The sequence below is a fragment of the Suncus etruscus genome, chromosome 19 (assembly GCF_024139225.1).
Source record: "Suncus etruscus isolate mSunEtr1 chromosome 19, mSunEtr1.pri.cur, whole genome shotgun sequence".
Classification (NCBI taxonomy): domain Eukaryota; kingdom Metazoa; phylum Chordata; class Mammalia; order Eulipotyphla; family Soricidae; genus Suncus; species Suncus etruscus.
In genome coordinates this window covers 38,995,566-39,013,558 of record NC_064866.1, presented here as the reverse complement: position 1 = coordinate 39,013,558, position 17,993 = coordinate 38,995,566, and the positions used below count along the sequence as shown (strand labels likewise).

Sequence of the window (17,993 nt, the reverse complement as noted above, 5' to 3'; positions counted from 1 at the left end):
ACCAAACCAGTGATGTTATTAGATGACAATTTAGAGTAATGCTCAGGGGTTACTCCCGGTCTCCACTTAGGAATCACTCCTGGAGGTGTTCCGGGACTATGGGATGCGGAGATCCAATCAGGATGGGCAGCATGCAAGGCAAATGCCCTCCCCGCTGTGCTGTCGCTTCAGCCCACTTTTCCTCTTTTTGCTAAAAACACTTTCCTACCTCGCAGTTACGAGCTTTTCACTGTCCGGTGAAGATTCTACACAGGTAGACATGTGTAGCTCAAACTGACATGACTTTACAGTGCACTGAGCACTTTCTCATTATTATTTAATTCATTACTGGGGCTTGTTGCCCTGTTTTTTCATCTGGAACTGAAGGCTGAGTTTCCATAGCCCAAAATCAGTTGGCCCAGTCTCTCTAGGACTCAGCCTCCTTTTATTCATACAATAAGCCAATTTGGCGTTAGGGCCTTGTCTGGACATTCCTTAGGGTAGAGCTACTCCTCCACTTTCTTATTCATAACACTTTGTATGGCATATTTGTGGGTTGTCTGTTTCCCTGATGGAAGGCAAATTCATGATGGGGGAGGCTTTGTCATCATATAATATCAGTGATGCACATATAGTATTCTTAGGAAATCTTTGTTGAGAGTAAGGACGCATTTTCATCTGGCAACAAATTGCCTTCTCTGTGCCAGGTCCAATGTTAAAATATGGTCCCTGCTGGTAGGTACTGGAGATGGAATTGCCTTAGAAGAGGTTACAGGGCATGTCTTATGCCTGGAAGGTACATGGTGGTGGTGGTGGGGGGAGAGTTTATAAGGTAGCTTCTAGTAGTTTTTCACTAGTAGGAGTCAAAGTTAGGGCATTTCTCAAGACCCTTCCCGCCCCACCCTAGGCAAGATCCCTTCCCCAGTCGGATTTCACCTTCAAGCTGTGGTGAGAAATTAAATGCGTTCTTTCAACAAAATTGATTTTGTAAAACGATTTCATCCGCAATCAATGACGAGCAATTAAATGCATTGTTTGGACTTAAGTAGATTGAGCTGGTTAAAAAAGAAGTCATTTGCCGGAGGCCGAGCAATGAGCAATCATTTGGTACTTTCTTTCTTTGGACATGGGTTATTTGGATCTCAGGGGGATGACTTTTGACCCTCCTTGGTCCTTGCCTTCACCCCTGATTTCCAAAATACTGCAATGAGGGGCCGGAGCGATAGCACAGCGGTAAGGCTTTGCACTCGGCCTACCCACCATGGAAGGTGGTTCGAATCCCATATGGCATCCTACAGGGTCCCCCCTTTGAGCCTGCCAGGAATGATTCCTAAGAGCAGAGCCAAGAGTAACCTGAGCGCTGCCGGGTGTGACCCAAACCAACGCTCCAGAAATATTGCAGTGAAAGATCACAAAGTCGCCAAGGAACAACAACAAACAAACCCTTTCATGGGGTTCCTTTTTAATCGTTGTAGCCCCCCAAGCAAACTCCTGTCAAAAAAGTAGGCGAGGGGCCAGAGAGCATGGAGGGGGGGCGTTTGCCTTGCATGCAGAAGAACGGTGGTTCGAATCCCATTTGGCATCCCATAGTGTCCCCCCTAGAGCCTGCCAGGAGCAAAGATTTCTGAGCGTAGAGGCAGGAGTGACCCCTGAGCGCTGCTGGGTGTGACCCCCCAAAAAAGTACATTTGGGCTGGAGAGATAGCATGGAGGCAAGGCGTTTGCCTTGCATACAGAAGGACAGTGTTCAAATCCTGGTATCCCATATGGTTCCCTAGAGCTGCCAGGAGCGATTTGTGAGCATGGAGCCAGGAGCGATCCCTAAGCATCATCCAATAAATAAATAAATAAATAAACATAGACATCTTACAGGGTACATGACCAGTACTTCTGAAAATGGTTAAGGTCATAAGGAAAATAAGGAAAATGTAAGAAATCTTAAAATCCAGAGGAAAGGGCCTGAGAGATAGCATGCCTTGGAAGCAGAAGGACGGTGGTTCGAATCCCACATGGCATCCCACAAGGCCCCCCCTTGAGCCTGCCAGGAGCAAAGATATCTGAGCTTAGAGCCGGGTGTGACCCCCAAAACAGAGCAGAAACAAAACAAAAAAATTGAGGACTAGGGGATGGAGCAATGACAGCATTGCCTTGCATGGGGCCGACCTGGAATGGACCTGGTGCAATCCTCAGCATCCAAGAGGGCCCCCCTAGAGCCTGCCAGGAGCAAAGATTTCTGAGCTTAGAGCCGGGTGTGACCCCCAAAACAGAGCAGAAACAAAACAAAAAAATTGACGACTAGGGGATGGAGCAATGACAGCAGTGGGCCTTGCATGGGGCCGACCTGGGCAGCATCCCAGAGGGGCCCCTCCTGGAGCGTGCCAGGAGCAAAGATTTCGGAGCTTAAGTAGAGGCACCAGGAGCAGGAACCCGTGAGCGCAGCCGGGTGTACCCCAAAACCCTCCCGAAAGACCAGAAAGCAAAGAAAAAAAGGAAGGAAAGTAGGCGAGCGCCCTGCACCGCCCCTGCGCCTCCTTCCCTGCGCCCACGCGGGCCCCGAAAAGGAAGGCGCGCCGGGCTGGGGCGGGCGGGCCGGTGCGTGCGCAGGCGGCTCCGCCTCGGGTCCAGGACGTCAGCTGCCCGGAGGAGGGACAGAGGAGGGACGGAGGAGGGCGGGCGGGAGGCCGGAGGAGGCGGGCCGACAGCGACACCGACTCCGGCAGCGACGCGGCCCAGGCGCCGCCCCGGCCCGCAGCCCCGACCGCCAGCACCGCGCCGAGCCGAGCCGAGACGCAGCCCCGGGCCCGGCGTCCATGCCCCCGCCTCTGCCCCCCGCAGGATGCCGGACCAGATCTCCGTGTCCGAGTTCCTGGCCGAGACCACCGAGGACTACAACTCGCCCACCACGTCCAGCTTCACCACGCGGCTGCACAACTGCAGGAACACCGTCGCGCAGCTGGAGGAGGTGGGGCGCTGTGTCTGTCTCTCTCGCGGAGATCTCTGTGTGTGTGTGTGTCTCTGTCTCTCCGGGGTGCCGGGGCGAGGGGCCACACCCCCTCTCCGCCCCCCAGTCGCACTCCCCCGTTGCAGGCCGGAGCGACAAGCACCCCCAGGCCATGCCCGGGGATGCCCAAGCCTTCTCTCTCTCTCTCTCTCTCTCTCTCTCTCTCTCTCTCTCTCTCTCTCTCTCTCTCTCTCTCTCTCTCTCTCTCTCTCTCTGTCTCTCTGTCTCTGTCTCTCTCTCTCTCTCTCTCTCTCTGTCTCTCTGTCTCTGTCTCTCTCTCTCTCTCTCTCTCTCTCTCTCTCTCCCTCCCTCCCTCCCCCCCCCACCCCCCCTGCCGGCCCTGCGCATTTTGGGGTCCTGCCCTGCCCTTCCCTGGGAGCCCCCCGGCAGCGCTTGCTTGCTTGTTTGCTTGTTTACTTGCTTGTTTGCTTGCTTGTTTGCTTGTTTGCTTGCTTGTTTGCTTGCTTGCTTGGTTGGTTGGTTGGTTGGTTGGTTGCTTGCTTGCTTGCGCGCCGGCCTCTCCAAGTGCCCAAGTTCAGCGGCCTCGGCTCCACGACGCAGCCAAGGTCACCAGCAGCAGCAAGGGCCCCCCGAGATGCCCCGCCGGACGCACATCTGGGCGCAGCTGCAGAGGCTAAGGCGAGGGAAGGACAGGCTGCTTGGAAAAAGCGCCCCTTTCCCTCCCCTTTCCCCAATCAATGAATGAGCTCAGCTGGGGCTCTCCTACACCCTTGGGGTTCCTGCCCCCGAGTGTACCCCTTTCTCCTCTGAACCCCCAATCGCAGGGGGGGGGGAAAGGGATCCACGCAGACAGCTCTGAGGGTTTTTTTTTTGGTGGAGCCGCAGGCTAATGGAAGCCGGGTGACGTCCCAGACAGAGCCTGCAGGGCTCACTTAGGCGGTGCCTGCAGTAGGAGGGAAGGAGGGAAGAGGCCCTTAAGCAGAACTGGGGTGCAGCCTGAACCCGCCTCTTATCTAGTCCCTCCAGGGAAGCCTCTCTCTCGGGTGTCCTAGGCCACGCAGCCCAGGCCATTGCGATTTCCTTAAGCTTGAGCTAGGAGTCCTAGAGAGGAGTTGGGTAGAGGAGAAAAAAAAACAAAAACTAGCCAGCCTCCCCCCCTAAGTTGCAGAACCCCAATGAACCTCGGTAGAAATAGGACGTCTGCCCAGGAACGCTGGTCTAGCTCTAGCCCATCTGTAAGTGCCATAAAAGCACCACTCCCCCCCTCCTTGAAGCCGGCCAAGCACATTTCATTTCGCAGAAAGCAAGAGAGAGACAGCACTGGCGGATGTTAGGCAGCCAAGACCTATTTCCCTGGATCGACTGACTATGCTTGTGGTTGGTTTATTTGAGGTTTGAGGAGTTGCGTTCACCCCGGCTGCCCTCTGTACTGTTGAGAAGCTTGAATTCTGCTGCAACTTGCTTCTTTCTAGAACCAGTTCTTTAGTTCTTTTACTTCTCACTATTCAGAGGAGGGACGAAGCAGAACTGATATTCTGAAGTCCAGAGCTTTTCGAGGGAAAGAGATTTTTTTTTTTTTATTTGAGTGTTGGTTGGATCTGCTCTTGCCCCCCCTGGTGTGTTAACACGAGCACTTTATACCAGCTGGAGATGCTTTCTGAGCTCTATCTGAGAAGGTAATGCTGGGTTAATGAACTGGGTTTGAAAACAGTTGGGACACGTTGCAAAGAAGTTGGGTTTTCTTTGAAAACCAGAGGCAAAGGTGGCTCTGTTTGTTTGCTTTGGGCTTCGTGAACTGTCAGTCTTGCCCAAGCTTGATACTCAGAGCCGGAGTTGCCAGGCTCATCATGGGTCTGTCTGTTCTTCACTTAATTACGATAAATGGAACATGTGGATGGAGAAACATTCTGTGTAGCCTTTTTCTGTTCTAGTTGTATACACTTCTAAAGGATGTGTGACATTGATCCCACTGAGTGGTTGTTTTGCTTCTAGATAAGTTCTTCAGAGCTTTTTAATAGAGCTGTCAATTCTTTTAACTTTCCCTTTCTGAATGCCCAGATACTGTGTCTCTAGTGTTTATGCAGTGTAGGATAAGGCGAAGTAGTTGCTGATGCTAGCATGTGTGGCCTGACTGTATAGCAACTGCAGAAGGGGGTTAATGTTAAATGGCCCCCTATCCCCACCACATGTCTGCCTGGAACGATTTCTGAGCACTGAGCCAGGAGTAACCCCTGAGCACTGCCGCATGTGACCCCAAAAAACCAAACCAAACAAACAAAAAAACAAAGTGCAAAGGATAAACAACTTGGGGGTGTGTGAAAAATACTGTTTTGCAAGGCTAGATAGAAAAATAGACTTACTTATATTGCAAGTATAGTTACCTATATAACTTTAAGAAAAGACTTGGAACCAGCCTAGAAGTTCATAGGCATCAGATGTTAGACATAGCTTAGACTCACGTTCTCAGGAAAATAACAGTAAGTATTTCAGTGTTTCAATACGATGACTTTGCATTTCTTTTTCTGAACTTGACACTGGTCAAGAAGTTACTATCCTCAATCTGCACTTGAAACTTTTAAAATCATGTTCCTTGAGGTTGGACTCATGCGTGGCTGAGTGACAGAATTTTACATCATTGTGAAACATATTAACTTTTTGTTGATAGTTGGATTTTTATTCTCCTCCTTGCCTCAAACTACATATCTGGAAGGGATGGGTTTTATCGATTACTTTAAGACCAACATTCAGTTTTTAAAGGGTGGGAGTTAGGGTTTTTATCTTCAAAATATAAGAAAAATATTTGAGTAAGCCACAAATATTGTTGGCATATACTTCATAAATGAGATACTTGAAAATTTTAAGGTCACTAAGTTATCTTGGAGTTACTCTTTGGGATGGGACTTGTGGGTCCTTTTTTGCTATGTGGAAAACAAGGAGTAGGAATTAAATTGAGTTGTTTGGAAGTTTTAAAAATTATTTTAAGGACCTTCATACTTAAATGACTTTTCATGAACTCTTTTGCTCCTTGAATTTTTAGGTACGTATCAAACATATCCAAGAAAACTGTATTTAATTTCCAAGTTTGAAACCCTGTATTAACCCCATCACGCTTTATTCCTATGTCACTTTCATGAAGTGTATGCTATGTTTTTGCATACATATGTTTTTGCTCTCCTGTGGAGAGCACTGTAGTAAAAGGATCAGAAATATATGGTTAAAAATAAAAAAAGAGGCAAGGAATTTAATTTCCAGACTTCACTTTTTTGGGGTGAAGAGTCTCCCACATGACTTTGAGAGCCCTGGCTAGCTGGCTGGCAGTGTATGGCTGCTTTGTGAGACAGGGATGGATTGGCTGCCAAGCTTTCATCCTGGTGTACTGAGTGTATTCCAGACAAAAGCTAACATTGTGCTTACTCAGCAGCCGGAGCACACTGACCATTTTATTTGCAATCATTTTGGAAGTTAGGAGTAAGTAACTAAGAGTTTCTTGAGAATGAGCAAGGGAAGTAAGTATTCTAGGGCCATTGCTGAGATAGTAGAAAAGACGTGTCACTAAGATTCTCTTAGGTCAGTATGTAAGTGCTTGGTAAATGAAGATATATTTGATTATTTAAAATTGGGCCAGCAGGACCGGGGAGATAGCACCAAGAGCCAGAGTACTTGGTTTGGATATGGAAGACCCAGTGAATCCCTGATCTACTGCCAGGAGCAATCCCCACCTCCATCTCTAGCCAGGAGCCAGGATTAGCCTCTGAACACCCTGGATAAGGGTAAAAGAAAAACAAATGAAATAATTCAGCACTTTACTTTTGGTGACAGTAATGAAGGCATGTCCATTTTCCTGTTTTGTTTGGGGGGCACATCCTAGGTTGCTCAGGGGTTAATTCTGACTTGGTATCCAGGAATTACTCTTAGAGGGCTCAGGGGACCATATGGGATGTCAGGAATTGGACCTGGGTGGCTTTTGTGCAATGCAAACACCCTACTGCTATATTTTTGCTTTGGTCCCATCATGCCTTTTCTTTCTTTCTTTTTTTTTTTTAATGCAGCAGTTCTGTAACATGTCTGTTGTAGCATGTTGTCACATTTCTACTACCTCTTAGCCCCTGGAAGAAGAAACATTTATTTTCTACCATTTACAGAGACAGAAATGAGACCAGAAAGATGAAGAGATTTGTCTCCAAGGTCAAATATAGGTTAGTGAGTAAATGGAAATAGGAAATAATAAAATAATCAAGGCAAATAATTTAAACGTTTACAAAGACTTAATTCCTTATCTTTGAAGTGTGTCAGATCTTCACTTTCAATATAGTTTCTGGTTTTGGTTTCATGTAACAGGTGGTTATGTTACTAAATGGTTGAATTTTCCTTCATATTCATGTTCCAGGGACTTTTTGATACTTTAAGTATTTTGTCTCCTCCCCCACTCCACTTCTAGAATTTAGCCATGTTTTTTCAAATTCAAAGTGAAACTTGGACATTTAAATCCGGGAAGAGAATTCACTCTTCATTTTGGGGAGAACATATACTATATATATGAGTCACTGGTTTTAAGTCTTGCTGAGGTGTTGGGCCTTTTTTTTTTCTTGGATTGTGCTAAGGGACAAACTGACTTGTGGTCTTTGAGAAAGAGATAAATGTTGTATTACTCCTGAGGTAGAAAGGGAGAGTTTACAGATGGGGAAGTAGAGAGAGCTTTACCCCAGAGTATGCTGGATGACTCAAATTTCCATTTAATTCATAAACTGTCCAGTTTCTGTTATGTTTCCAGCACTGTTGTTCCAGGACTTGGAATTACTAAGAAGGAAGCCTTCCCTTCAAGAAATATTAATCTGAAAGTTTTCCTTTTTTTCTTTTGCCTTTGTGGGATTTAGGGAACAAGCAGATGTTGGGGGACCCTGGTGGTACAGTGTGATAGAGGTGGGGAATTGAATCAGGCTTGCTCCCTAACCCCTGTGCTATCTCTCTGGTATTATAAAAGTTTTTTTTTTTTTGGTCATACCCAGTGGCACTCAGGAGTTACTCCTGTCTCTGCACTCAGAAGTCGCTCCTGGCAGGCTCGGGGGACCATATGGGATGCTGGGATTCGAACCAGGGTCCATCCTGTGTTGGCCACATGCAAGGCAAACACCTTACCTCTGTGCTATCGCTCCATGCCCCCCTCCTCTAAAAGTTTTCTTAATGTAACTGACAGCCAAGTGTAGGGGTTACATCAGAGTCTAGCTTGACTTGACATATTCAGCTAGTGTGTTCCTTTCCTAAAGCATAAATGGTGTTGGACAGAATGAGGTGTGGGATGTACATTGCTTGGAAGTCTTGCTGTTATCTGGATTGTGCTAACTTGTGTTCTTTGAGAAAGGGATAAAAGTGGTATCACTCCTGAGGTTTTTGGAAAGGGAGAGTTTACGAATGAAGGAATATAGAGGGCTTTATCCCAGCAGTGCATGTTGGATGACTCAAATTATGTAACAGCAATTACTAGTGTTCTGGTGTGTATGATATACATGTTTTTGGCTCTTGTTTTCTTTTACCTTGCTATTACCATCGACCCCCATTTTATAGCTGTTCAGTACTCAACCAAGGTCATACTAGCAGATTTCGAAGTTAATTCCATTTCTCAAGGGTCTCCATGGGGCTACTACTCATAACTAGCAGATTTAGAAGTTAATTCCATATTCTTTGTTTGGTTTCTGGTTTTTGGGCCACACCAGGTGACGCTCAGGGGTTACTCCTGGCTCTGTGCTCAGAAATCGCTCCTGGCTTGGAGAGCCATATGGGACACTGGGGGATCGAATCTTGGTCCGTCCTACGTTAGTGCGTGCAAGGCAGATGCCCTACTGCTTGCGGCACATGTCCTTGTTCTTCAGTTTCAGGGTTGCATGCAAAATGCCAATTGCATTACTTCTCTAAAATTTTAAAACTTGGGTCAACTTAGTGGTGAGTAGTAAGTGCCACTTTATAGAAGCAGCTGGTACACTTGATTGTATTCATGTTCTTCTTCCATCCTTCTCTTTGTTGTTAACTGTTGCGGTGGCTGAGTATTGCCTACTTTTGGCTGTGGTGGGGTGGGGGGTATTTGTATTTGTATTTTGTGTTGCTCTCATGCATACTTTGGTTTAGTGCTTACAAAATGTCACTGCTGCTCATCTCCAAAGTTCTCCTGGCCAAGTTGCATTTGGACGTCATATGTTAGTTTCTGAGCTTGCACACATGTGCTCCAGATATCACATACTCTCTAGTATCAGTCAGGATCCCAGATAGCAGAGTTGCAGGGAATGTACTCTGCATATTCTGACAGCACTGGGGGTCTAAGCAGGGCTCTTGCTTGCTAGGATGAGCTTTTAGCCACTGAGCCATACCTCATGATTAGAATCTGAAGGAAAAATTTTTAGAAGGGTTGAGATGAAAATGAAGGTTGGCAGGGCACTTTTTTTAGGTAATGTTTTTTTTTTTTTTCTTTTCTTTTCTTTTTAGACATGTTTTCTTTCTTTGTGTTTTTTTTTGTTTGTTTGTTTTTGGTTTGGTTTTGGGGGTCACACAAGGCAGTGCTCAGGGGTTACTCCTGGCTTTACACTCAGAAATCACTCCTGGCAGGCTCAGGGGACCATTGTCCTTCTGCATGCAAGGCAAATGCCTTACCTCCATGCTATCTCTTCGGTCCCCATGTTTTCTTTTTTTTAGGTATAGAAAACATGCTCTGTTTCTTTGCTTGTTTCTGACCTCTTGAAGCTAAAATTACAGAAGGCTAACTAGCTTTCCTTTGATGCAACCAACCCACAGATTATTCTGGACTCTATGACCCAATTCTCTACACAGCACAAAGTGAGGTATGTGAATTTTCTCTGGACATTCCCAGAAAAGTCCAGTGAGTGAAGAATATTTTGCCTTTAAATACCTTTAAATACTAGAACTCATGGTTTCTCTTAAAAAAAAAAAAGCTCTAATCTATGAGTGGAGGGATTTCATGCTGGTATTATTTGCCCTTTACATAATAAACATCATCTTTGGGTTAAATATTTTTCATATCTATCATCAACAAAATACCTGAATAGTATTCTTGTCATTCTTTTATAGACGCACAAACCAAGTCTCAGGTGAAATAACTTCCCCATATCACAGTAGTAAATGATAGACTTGGGTTCCGAGTCCCGGAGTGCTAGATCTAAAGTGCTTCCTGTTCTGTATTTCAGTTTCATGTGCTTCCTGTCTGCTTGGGTTTTTGCCATTTAGGGCACATATCAAAGACTTCAGCTGATGTTGCAGAGCCCCTTAGGTGGTTTCCATTGGCACAGTCTAGTCATTTGGGGATTAGAATCAGGTTTTGGCCTCATACATTTGGGAAGGAAGGAGGAGGCTTACCTAATTTTAAAACTACCCCACATTATGAAATCACCCCATTCTCTGTATTTTCAATCCTGGGTGAATGGTTCTGAAGCAGGTAGCCACGAGGAATTATTAAACCAAGCCAGTCAGGAGAGAATTAGTTTGCTTCTCGCCTCATGGTCTCTCTGCACACCCAGGCAAACTGACCTTTGTTTATTCTCCCAGCACAAATTTAACCTGGTGATGAAGGGTAGAGTGAGATCCGGGTGGATGTGTAGATATCAACGGATAGGTGAAAAGGAAAGAGAAAATTGGAAAGAGAAAAGCTGAGTGTCATCTAACATCTAGTAGTGCCCAGAGTCACTCCAGCAGTGCTAGAGGAATATGTGCTGTGGTTTGAACCCTAGTCTCTTGCATGAAAAGCATGTGCTCAGCCTTATAGTATCTCTATGATCCACATGTATTATTTAAACTTTAATAAATTCTTCCATCCCATTTTCTCATTTACTAAACAACTAGTATTTTACATCATAAAGATAATCAGGCATGTGTGGTACTTGCCAAATGGCTTCTATTCCTGTAAAAAAATATGGCCCTATAGGTAATGGTCAAGATCTGAACAGTCAGATTGAACCAGTGATGACAGTTGGGTGAAGGAGGAGAAGTTCCCACTCCAGGTTAATTGTGGTTCCACTATCTTCTAGTATATAGTTTCTCAAGCAGGGGCAATCTGCTGCCCATTGGACCCCCAGGATATTCTCAGTGGGACACTGGTAAAAATAAAGTCAGTGGTGGAGCCTTTGCAAGAGACTGGAAGGCTAACCACTAAGGTGCTACAGGAAGAAACAAGATTAGAAAGGCTCCACATTCTCAGTTTGTCTCATGTATGTTGGGCATGTTATTGAGCCGCTGGTTTTTCCCTCAGGATAATACTTACCTCTTATGGGTCAGTATACATAAAGTGAGAAGCATTGAACATGCTCTGGAAATGTTTTTTCATCTTTGTTATTGCTCTTTATTATTTGTTTAGGCCCTTGGCTGTATCACTGAGAAAATAAAACTTGGCAGAATCATTTCAGATAAGTGAAAACAGGTTCTAATGATAGACCATTTGTTTCACCAAGGATCTGATGGGACTGGATGGAACCGATGGGAACAACACTAAACTCTGTGGCCCCCAGAAGTTATGGTGAAAGCCAGTTTTATTTGAAGCAGAGTATGAGTGCGCTGTGTTTTCTTGTTTTACTCTATACTTGGTTCCTCGCGGGTGCTACTTTGAAGAAAGAAAACTAATTCCTAGTTCTGATCCCTCTCACCCAAAACATCTCATTGTCCATGCAGAGCTTTCATTTTCCGGCCACCCCGACTCCCTACTTCCCTTCATATCCCCCTTTGTTAGTGCATCCGTGGTGAACCTGTGCACTCTCTTTTGATTTTTTTTTTTCCTGGAGCATTAAGGGTAAAGGACTGCTTTTTCTGTTCCTAAATAAATGTAGACATTTGATTTTGGCCATTTGTGGGAAGGTGGCGGAAAAGCATTTATCCCATAGCCCTGAATGGGTCAAAGTGGCAGTTAGGTTGTGTGCTTTACTGATTACAGCTTGCAGCACAGAGACCACAAGGAATGTTATTTCCGTTTAGAGGCAGAGACCGGACTTAAAGTGAACAGGATCTATTCTTAAATTTACATTTCTGTGTACCTCATAACTTCTTCCCAGTACTGGTAATTGTTGCTTTAATTATTTGCGGGGATGGGAGGAAGACAGATATGGTGGCATTTGACCCTACATGGTCTGAACAGAATCTGGGAGTCCACTGTGGGTTCTTTCCGACCCACCATACAATCTGCGCAGCCCTACGAGGCTGCTTGTGGTCACTTATGTAAGAACTGAATTTTAATGCCAAGGCTGTGGTATAATTTTCCTCAAAGAACTGAAATATATGTCCCTTTGATAAGACAGCACCCAATTTAGCCACCCAGAAGCTTAGGAAGGCTAAATCAGAACCTCATGCTCTAGGGAAGTAAAGCTCAAAATTTGATTGCATTTTGATACCAACTGTTAGAGAAAGCATTGTTGGCTAAATTGATATAGACCAGATGTTCTCACACCAGGTATATACTTTGGATGGAAGAAAATATAAACTTGACAGAACAGGAAAAGATCTTAAGGAACTCCTGCAGTCTAGTTCAACTCTTCTTTTTATGGATGAGGAGGCTAGCGTCTAGCAAACCCACGAGCATATGTTGTTTTGTTGTCACCAACTTTCTTGATCCAGCATAGCAAACTATTAGTTGAGACAAGATACAAAGTTATGGGCCCGGAGAGATAGCACAGCGACGTTTTCCTTGTAAGCAGCCGATCCAGGACCAAAGATGGTTGGTTCAAATCCCAGTGTCCCATATGGTCCCCCGTGCCTGCCAGGAGCTATTTCTGAGCAGACAGCCAGGAGTAATCCCTGAGCACTGCCAGGTGTGGCCCAAAAACCAAAAAAAAACAAAAAAAACAAAAAAAACAAAGTTATTGGAAACACATGGGATTTTTTTTTTTTTTTTTTTTTTTTTTGGATAGGCTGTAGAAGGGCAAGAATGATTCGAAGTGAGGCTATTTTCTTTTGGGCAAAAGGCGGAGGATGGTAGTTTACCTATAATCCCACAAGCTAAGGTTTTGTATCTGTCTGATTCCCTCCTCTGGAAGAGGATTGCTCAACAGCAAGTCTGAAGACTACCCAGCAGTAAGTAACCCAGTGAGCTCTGGTTAGGTTAGATGGACAGGCCAGCTCTTCCCCTCTTTCCTTTATCAGAGATTGGGCATAATTTTGATCCTCAGAAATAAGTCTGTGGTTAGCGATCCTCCTATTCTGTAAACTGTGAACATTGCAACAAAGCTGTCACTGAGGTCCAGGCTCTCTGTTTTTGATTCTTGTTTTGATTCTCCTTTGAATGGAGAGCCAAATAGAGAGAAGGCTAGTCCTGTACAAAACTATTGAGAGAACTCGTAGGGAAGCACAGCTCCAAGTCTGTTACCCAGTGGCACTGGCCACTCATATTGCTGGGTGTTCCGGTGTCCATATTGATCTCCTTGGTCCTTTCTGCTGTTTTTATTTGAGACTCTATGATGGACATCGATCACTCTGCTGCCTGGTTGCAACTTTCCTTATGTGATAAAGAAAGACCCAAAATTCCACATAGGGTGCCGGCGGGAAAGAAACATGCCAATGCTGTTTAAATTCCAAGTGGTGAATGGAGCTCATAAATGTTATGCCATAGATACCTTTGATGAGTGGAAGATGGCAGTTGATTAGTGGGGCTCTGTTTGGGAAATATTCTGATTTGGATAGGCACCTTGTGCCCTTAACTACAAGAAACACCTTAAAGGTCTGACAGCTTTTCTTCCTCTTAGTGGCTTTTTTATAAAATAAAGTTTGAGAGGTTTTAGGGCCTTAGAAATATGGGGAGTCTTCCTTCACATTTCATTAATCTTTTTTCCTTTTTTTTTTTTTTTTTTTTTGCAAATGAAGTCCATTTCCTTTTCCTGGCAATGTTTATTCTCATTATTAGCACCTCCATAAAATTAGATACTCCTTTTCCCCACAAAGTAAATCAAAATAAGCACTCACTGCTGGCCCAGCAGCTGCTGCTGCTTTAATAATAGTAGGATTTTTTTTCATAACAGTGCAAGTAAATGCACTTCCTCCCCATAAATAAAATGGTGCCAAGCCAAATAATGCTGTCAAGCATCTCTAATCTCCAACATTTTCTGTGTAAAGAGTTTGAATGAGCTCAGAATCCATGAACACTGCAATCATGCATCTAAGGTCCGCAGGGTGCACTGCTGGATACACTATAGTCGTCCTTTACCTAATTTAATCCTGCCAACAGCTCTGTGCGTTGGGTACTGCTTCTGTTTCCCCATTTTAGAGGTGACAAACTGGACTGAGAAAGGATTTGACCTTATCTCTGTTTATCCTATCTCAGACTCATCCTCCAGCAAAAAAACAAACAAACAAACAAAAAAAAAAACAAAAAAAAAACCCACCCCTCAAAACCAAGAAGCTCAGAAAAACTTAGCTGTGAGTGAAAAACATCAGGAAGTAGACTTGTGCTGAAGAGTAAGCCATTTAAGATAGTTGAATTAGAAATTTATAGCAAAGTATTAACAGCTTTATGGACACAGAAGTATTGTTTGCATAGCCTTAAGTTGTGAAATATTTGTTACAAATGGGCCCGAGAACTAAATGATTAACTCATTAATGTGTTAATATGTCTTTACTATTAGTACATTTTATTTTATTTATTTTGTTTGTTTGTTTGTTTGTTTGTTTTTGGTTTTGGGGCCATACTCGGTGCCACTCAGGAGTTACTCCTGGCTTTGTGCTCAGAAATTCTCCTGGCTCAGGGACCATATGGAACTCCAGGACTCGAACCCAGGTCCGTCCTGGGTCAGGCGCGTGCAAGGCAAATGTCGTACCTCTGTGCAATTATTGCTCTGGCCCCTACTATTAGTAAATTTTGGGGGTGGGGGGTTTGGGTCACACATGGCAGGGCTCAGAGGTTACTCCTGGCTCTACACTCAGAAATCACTCCTCCAGGCTCGAGGGACCATATGGGATACCCAGATTCGAACCACTGTCCTTCTGCGTCTAAGACAAATGCCTTACCACTGTGCTATCTCTCTGGCCCTGTTAGTAAATTTGAATACCACAGGGCCAGCCCTCTCCCTTTTTACTTAATTGGAATTCATAAATTCAATTAAAAATGAAAATTACAGTGAAACTAATTTTTAATTTTTGAGAGCAGATCTGATAGACTCTGCACATACTGCAAGACATTAGTCCTGTGTTTACTGGTCACATACAGCAAAATTAGAACACCCATGGGTTACTGAATTTCCTGAAGGTCCTTCCACAGATCCATGGCAGACATAGAAGCCAAGCTAGACTCTTGGTCTGCCCGTTGGTGGCTACAGCCTGCAGTCAGTCTGTCACTGTTGGTAATTTCACTAACAGCCATAGCTCTCCCTTCCTGAGTGCCAGCTCTGTAACGAGTGTGTTGCATATGTTATTTCAAAACCTCATAGCGTCTCCCTAGTGTGCATCGGAGCCAGGAATCAAATCAGGGTCTGTCGGGAGAAGGGGGCCCCACTCTCCCCACCAGCCCTTCTTGCTGTGCTGTAAGTGATTCAGCAGCAAAGTATATGAGAACAGAAGAATCAAATTAGTGTTTACTTTTGTAGGGGAAACAACTACACTTGCACACAAACACACAGGAATCTGCCAGTGGAAAGGAAAAGCCTCTTTGCCTACTGATTTACTTCAAGCTGAGTGGGAGGCATTTCAATGAAGATAATAGACATCACCAACACGAACACTCAGTTCATGATGTGATAGCAGAGGATTAATGAGAGAATTGGTATTTTTGAAAAGAGTTGACCTCGCTGATTTTTCTTTATAAATGTAAGTAGTGAATCCGATGTGTCCTGGATTTACCCTCCAACATTTTTGTACTCGGATATAACAGTTTACAAAGCGCTTTCAGACTTTCTCATTTCTTCCGTACAGTACTTGGTTAGCCAGCAAACCCACTACTTCCGTGTTTGACACGTGAGGAAACAGGCTTCAGAAGTTAAAGCGATGTATGAAAGGTCATGAGACTGAAAAGGGAGCATGCTAAGGCTCTTGTGTGCCTTGTCCCCAACTTCACCAGCTTAAAGATATGGATATATGAGATGTTTAATTTTAAAGAATTCCTTTAGAGGTCTGGGATTGTGGCTAAGTGGCATAAGTGCATAGCTCATGCTTATCTGGCCCTTGGCGTGATCCTTCCTGCCACATACATAACAAACACCCTTTGCTTTATTTTACATTTTAGTTTGGGGGCTATCCCCATTGGTGCTTAGGACTTGCTTCTGGCCTTCTGGCTATGTGTTTAGGATTATTCCTCATGGGGCTCAGAGCATGTGGAAAATTGAACCCGGTCAGCCACATGCAAAGTAAACATTCCTCATCTGTTTACTGTTTCTTTGGTTCTGCCATTTGAAAAAGAAAAAGAAAACAACACACAAAAAAAAGAACTTCAATAGGATACTTGTGTAATACTTTGTTTTATTGCATCCCAGTTGACAGGCATTACTTTTGTGTCAGCCTTCCCCCTCTCTGTCTTTAGTAGTTCAGTTCTTTAAGGGATCCCTCAACATTGGGCATGCTTCTATTTTAGTTTTTTTTTTTTTTTCCCTAACACATTGAAGGGTAGAACAACTAGTCAGAATGTCCATGGACCTGTCCCTTTGCTTCAGCAATAATCCACCTTTGAGCAGTCTTATTTTTATTTCTACCTTAAACTCTCCATTTGTAAAGTAACCCCAGTTCACGTGTAACTATTTTAGAATGTATTTTTAAGAGATCAAAACACCACACGAGGCGTGCTTGCATGTCTACACATGAGCACACACATGCCTGAGTATTTTTTTATTATAAATCGAATGTACAAAGTTTCCCACTTTGAACTTTAGTGTGAAATTTACTGACATGTGTGCCAGAGGTCACACTGCTGCACTTGTTGAAGTACCAGACCTCAGAGTTGCTGGCCCTGTGTTCATTATATGTGGGAGGGATCAGGTGTGGGACTTGTGGTCCCAGAAAGCAAGGTAGGTGCTTCTTGTCACTGAATATCCCCCAGGTCCTCTAAAACCTATCCTTAAAATACTCATTCCTAACATATTTGTATTTTCTCCCTTTAAACATTTTTTTGGAAAAGACTTAAAAAGGAAATGTTGAAGTCATCCAGAATTCTACCAACTAGAGCTAGCCACTGTTACTGCAGGAGTTTCTTTCAGATACAGCTTACTGTTTTCATTTAACACGATATGTGTGCTCCACCACTAAAAAGTTTTGAGTCACATTTTAAAAGGCATGTCATTGCATTAGTCATGTTTTCCTTCTTCCTTCAGGTGCCCATAAAGGAAGAGCTTGTGTGTTTTAAATGGTTGACTAAGCAGCTATATGAAAGAAGGACCGTGGTTGAAAACAGAGCAATGAATATTTGAGTATGTTTGTCATCGTGTACCCTGGCGTTGAACGATTCCTAGAACCAGAGTTACTAAATGAATGATCTAACGTATTAATACATTCATTATATAGTTGATATAATGCCAGATTCCCCCAGAATGGTGGTCTTCGCCATGTTGCACCCCTATCCCTAGCCTGCCTGTGAAAGAGACAACTTTGAGAGAGATAGAAAATGTTGTTGCCTTGCTTATGTGTTGTGCTCGAAATCATGTGAGCAGTGAAGGGGGAAAGAGCTGGCATTGAGGGTATTTTCCAACTATCTTAATAGAGTGGAGAAGTGAGAGCCAAGTCATCTCAGTGTCTCGAGGAAGGGGCCAGCTCTGCCTTATCAGCCCTTTGGCCTTCCAGTGGTTTCTTTATTTGCCTCGTATAACTTCTCAGCTGAAATTCTCACTTAAAATGGAAGTGAGTTTGTTAAGGACTCTGCCTGGTGGATGTAGATAAAGAAATAGTGCTTAACTGTTAGAGGTGACATGCAGAAAGCCAGACTTGGAGGGACACTTGGCCAGCCTATCATTGGCCTCAATAGGGCCATTTTTAGAGCCTTTTTTTTCCCCTGTCCCAGCTTGCTGCCCAGATAGTTTCTTTTTCTTTAGCTTAATTAGTTCACCTCTGTGCAGACCCATCCCAGTCTTATCACTCCCATTACAAATGAGTTCGCTGAT

The 17,993-nt window shown here is 44.3% G+C and overlaps 1 protein-coding gene across 2 annotated transcripts in view; it reads left to right on the top strand.

The window, feature by feature from the left end:
• Window positions 1-17,993, top strand: part of ASAP1 (ArfGAP with SH3 domain, ankyrin repeat and PH domain 1) — a 310,217-nt gene that overhangs the window by 38,309 nt on the left and 253,915 nt on the right. Inside the window, exon 2 of one of the 2 annotated variants that reach the window (XM_049765558.1) lies at window positions 2,814-2,940. In XM_049765558.1, the coding sequence (XP_049621515.1) occupies window positions 2,815-2,940 (126 nt within the window). In that variant the 5' untranslated portion in view covers window position 2,814. Of the gene's footprint in view, window positions 1-2,809; window positions 2,941-17,993 lie in introns of those variants that run through there. The other variant, XM_049765559.1, reaches the window with a different exon arrangement.